The sequence below is a fragment of the Arachis duranensis genome, chromosome 4 (genome assembly GCF_000817695.3).
Source record: "Arachis duranensis cultivar V14167 chromosome 4, aradu.V14167.gnm2.J7QH, whole genome shotgun sequence".
In the NCBI taxonomy this organism is placed as follows: domain Eukaryota; kingdom Viridiplantae; phylum Streptophyta; class Magnoliopsida; order Fabales; family Fabaceae; genus Arachis; species Arachis duranensis.
In genome coordinates, this window is record NC_029775.3 from 84,478,219 (window position 1) to 84,482,317 (window position 4,099).

General features: G+C 27.3%; 1 protein-coding gene across 1 annotated transcript; it reads right to left on the reverse strand.

Annotated features, from left to right (window-relative positions):
- Nucleotides 1-1,216: 1,216 nt before the first annotated feature.
- LOC127746659 (uncharacterized) lies at nucleotides 1,217-3,792 on the reverse strand. The gene is made up of 8 exons (XM_052260586.1): nucleotides 3,772-3,792; nucleotides 3,387-3,657; nucleotides 3,200-3,265; nucleotides 2,169-2,236; nucleotides 1,887-2,066; nucleotides 1,693-1,773; nucleotides 1,417-1,558; nucleotides 1,217-1,362 (listed from the first exon to the last, which is right to left on the reverse strand). Exons 1-8 carry the CDS (start codon nucleotides 3,790-3,792, stop codon nucleotides 1,217-1,219), a joined length of 975 nt encoding a protein of 324 aa, XP_052116546.1.
- Nucleotides 3,793-4,099: the final 307 nt, after the last annotated feature.

Here is a 4,099-nt window from a genome sequence, read left to right on the forward strand (position 1 = left end):
TTGAACGCCGGTTTGGGCCATCAAATCTTGGGCAAAGTATGAACTATCATATATTGCTGGAAAGCCCAGGATGTCTACTTTCCAACGCCGTTAAGAGCGCGCCAATTGGGCTTCTGTAACTCCAGAAAATCCACTTCGAGTGCAGGGAGGTCAGAATCCAACAGCATCTGCAGTCCTTTTTGGTCTCAGAATCAGATTTTTGCTCAGGTCCCTCAATTTCAGCCAGAAAATACCTGAAATCACAGAAAAATACACAAACTCATAGTAAAATCCAGAAAAGTGAATTTTAACTAAAAACTAATAAAAATATACTAAAAACTAACTAGATCATAACAAAAACATACTAAAAACAATGCCAAAAAGTATACAAATTATCCGCTCATCAGTTACACCATTTTATTTGATAATACTTACCGTTAAAAAATATCAAATGACCGTATTATCCCAAAATATATATGGTGTGCAAAATATGTTTCTTCCTTGAAATTAACTCCGATTAGTGAGATAAAATTTGACATATTTCTTATTTTCGTACTCAAATTTAAATCTAAATTTAGAATTAAGTAAGGACTCCTTTTTTTAATTACAATAAAAAAATAAGTTGGTTAAATGTAAAATATGCAGTATTTAATAATTTCGATTAGTTAAATTTTAATTACCAAAAATTGGATTAAATATTAAGTATAGACTTAATAATCAGTAATATACTAGTGTTAAACCCGTGCGATGCACGGGTTTATATTTAAATTTGATAACTTAAATTAAAAAAATATTTTATAACCATATATTTTTTAAATTTATTATAACACTGTCATCGTCGTTATATAATAAACTTGTTAAATATGTTGTTTTATCTTTATTCAAAGTAAAATATAAATAAAAGAGTTTGAAGTTTATAAGATTCTTGAATCATAAAGAGGGAGACATGAAAAAATAAGAACATATATAATTGTAATAATAGCATGTTAATTTTATACTAAAATTTATATCAAAAAGCTAATAAAAATTTATCGACAATCTAGTATCTTACTAACTTCATTAGAAAAGCAATTGGCTTAGGATGTTGTATTCTTTGTTACACATTTCATTTCAAATATGGAAAAAGAGTTATAGATAAATTACTTATATCTATAGTAAATATTTGTACGAAAGTGTAAATCATAACATGCTATTAAAATGAAAATAATATTATTCTTACCTAAATATTATTAAAAACCTATTTGAACACGACATTTGTTGTTGATAACTTTGGATTGCCATCTTCGTCTAGAATTAAAACTCCGAGGCCACTGCGACTCTTAACTTTTGATATAGCAACATAAAGTTGTTCATGGGTGAACACTGATTTTGACAAATAAAGCCCTACATATGATAATGATTGACCTAACTCTTATTAATGGTCATTGCAAAGCATACTGTTAATGGAAATTGAGGTATCTCCTTCCACCTTCGATTCTTCCGACTCCGAGGATAGTCGCTTAGTTGGTGCAATAGCGTTTTCCAACAATTCGGATTCATCATTGGCCACAACTTCATTGGAGAATTCAAGCAACAAATTCTATACAAAATACCATGTTAAATTAAAGACTTCTTTCTAACCTTTAATTTTATCTCACTAATATTTTTTGAATAAAATTAAGATCTAACTTTGAGAGAACAAACAAACAAAAAATTTATTTTTTGAACAAATACCTTAGCACCTTCTACTTTTTCCCCTTCAATGATTGATGATGTCTTTGAAATTGGAAGCAAACCACTGGTGTAGTCAACATCCTAAAATTAAAATTAATTATTAATTATTATTTATAAATTAGATACTACTAATGACTAAGGAAGCAATAAATAAATTGACTTTTAATAGAAAGTACACTTATAATTATACTCACAATTTGAATAGGGTGAGCCTCTTTGAATTTATTTATGAGGTCCACATTATCAGTCATCTTCTTAACTTTATAAGAAGGTGAAAAATGTGGATTATCAGATATTTGAACTTCAACGATGAAGAGAAAGGTCTTATCAATTAGGTTGAGCAAAAGTGTAGGTGTATCCGATAGATCTCCTTTCTGCAGGGTATTACATAATATATTAATAATAAATAATATAAAAATTACCAATAAAAATATCTTCACTAATGTTTTTAGAAATAAATATTGGTTAGATCTTACCAATAGAAGTGGATCAAGTATCTCTACACAGCTCTTTCCCAAAACTTGTTTTGCCTCTTTGTCAAAGACTACAAAACATGCATAATCAGAATCATCAATGACACCAAGTTTTATTCGGTACCTACTTAAAAAGGAAAATAACATAAAAAAGTTAAATATAGAGTTATTTAATATGTAATCCTATGTGCATAGACTTTAATTTAAAAAAATAAATAAATAACGTTGGAGTTATGGATAACAGGAGACGGCCACAACTTAAACATTTGAAAATTTTTGTAAAAACATATGTGGACCTGTTGCATTCACATTGGACGTACCACCAGTTTGGAGTATCCATAATATGACTTATAGTAGCCAAGACAACACAAACAACATTCCAAAAAAAATAGTGATTTAAATTCCCTGAATTTGGTGAGTTTTTAAATAAATAAGATGAATAAACAAAAATAATATATGTATAACGAATTTCAGTTATTTTTTCTCAACTTTTCTCAAAAAAAAAAAAATACCGTATCTAATTCTTTTAACTGCTCAATGATTTTGCCTTGATAAATTTTTTAGAATGCAGCCTCATTTAGAATTTCGCCGATGTTACGTCTAGGTTCTTCAAATCTTATAAAGCTAGATAAATAAAGAAAAAAAAATCTATATTAGATAACACACACAGAGTATAAAACTAATGAATTAAAAAAAATACCTAGCTATTTTTAATTATTTTAAATTCGTAAGAAACAAACCAAAGGAAAGAATGGTTTTTAATAATTTTTTTTTAAAATTTGAATCTTTTTTTAAATCAATCCAAAGTGATTTTTCAAAAAATTTAAATACTTAGGCATTTAAAAAAGGTGCCTTTAAATCTAAAAAATTTTAACTAAGCTTAATGTTAGTTAAGATAATAATATTAATAAAAATATTTATAATAAAAGAAGTTAAAATCATAATTAAAAAAGGTGAGATTATCAAAATCTTTATATTTATAAAAATAAATAGATAATTGTCCATCATCAATCTCTAATTTGATAATAGTATACTTGTAGATTTGTCATTCTTTTCAAAAGTCTTCTCATTCCCAATTCCACTAAGATATCCAACAACATCTGAAATAATTTTTAAAAAAATTGTTGTCAATAAATTTGTTAAAAAAACACAGAATAAATTATCAATAAAATAAATCAAATTTATACATAAATTATACTGTTTCTAAAATAATAAACTTACCAACTAAATAGGTGCAATCATACTCAGAAGCATTGAGAGTGTCAAAACTCACAGACTTAAATCCATATCGTGGGATACTCGACGATTCTGGAAGTCTGTGCACATCAGTACGTTGGTTAAAATTAACCACATACTCATGATGTGTAATCTTGAAGTAACCCTTATTGAGTCCAACACCAACATATCTTATTTGGTAAGATATTCCTTCCTCCAGTAAATTCACGAATTGAGACACAAAAACCCTCTTAATTGAGGCGTGTATTTTTCCTCCCTAGAATTAATGAACAAAAATCAAAGAACGATTAGATGGGAATAAATAAATAAATTTAAAATATAAATAATTGAAATTTAAAATAAAATAGAAAAATATTAGTAGAAAACTCACGTCTTCATTGAGCCAAACCATCTCAATTGAGTATGGCAATGGAGAATTTTCGTAACTTGGTAGTGTCCATAACTGTGTTACTCGTATACGTACACACAAATTGTCGATTGTAGGATTGATGTCAGCAATTTTGTGAATAACAGGTATTGGAATAAGTAGAGATATTTTGAATATATGTAAACAAAGGGATTGATGTACTTTAAATTATGGTGCTTTACATCTCTCATAACTTATACTTTTATAGTTGCATCACAACTAAATTTTTTTAAATTTGGTTGACTTTAATTTAAAATTTAAAAAGTAACAAATTGAGTAAAACAACCCAAAC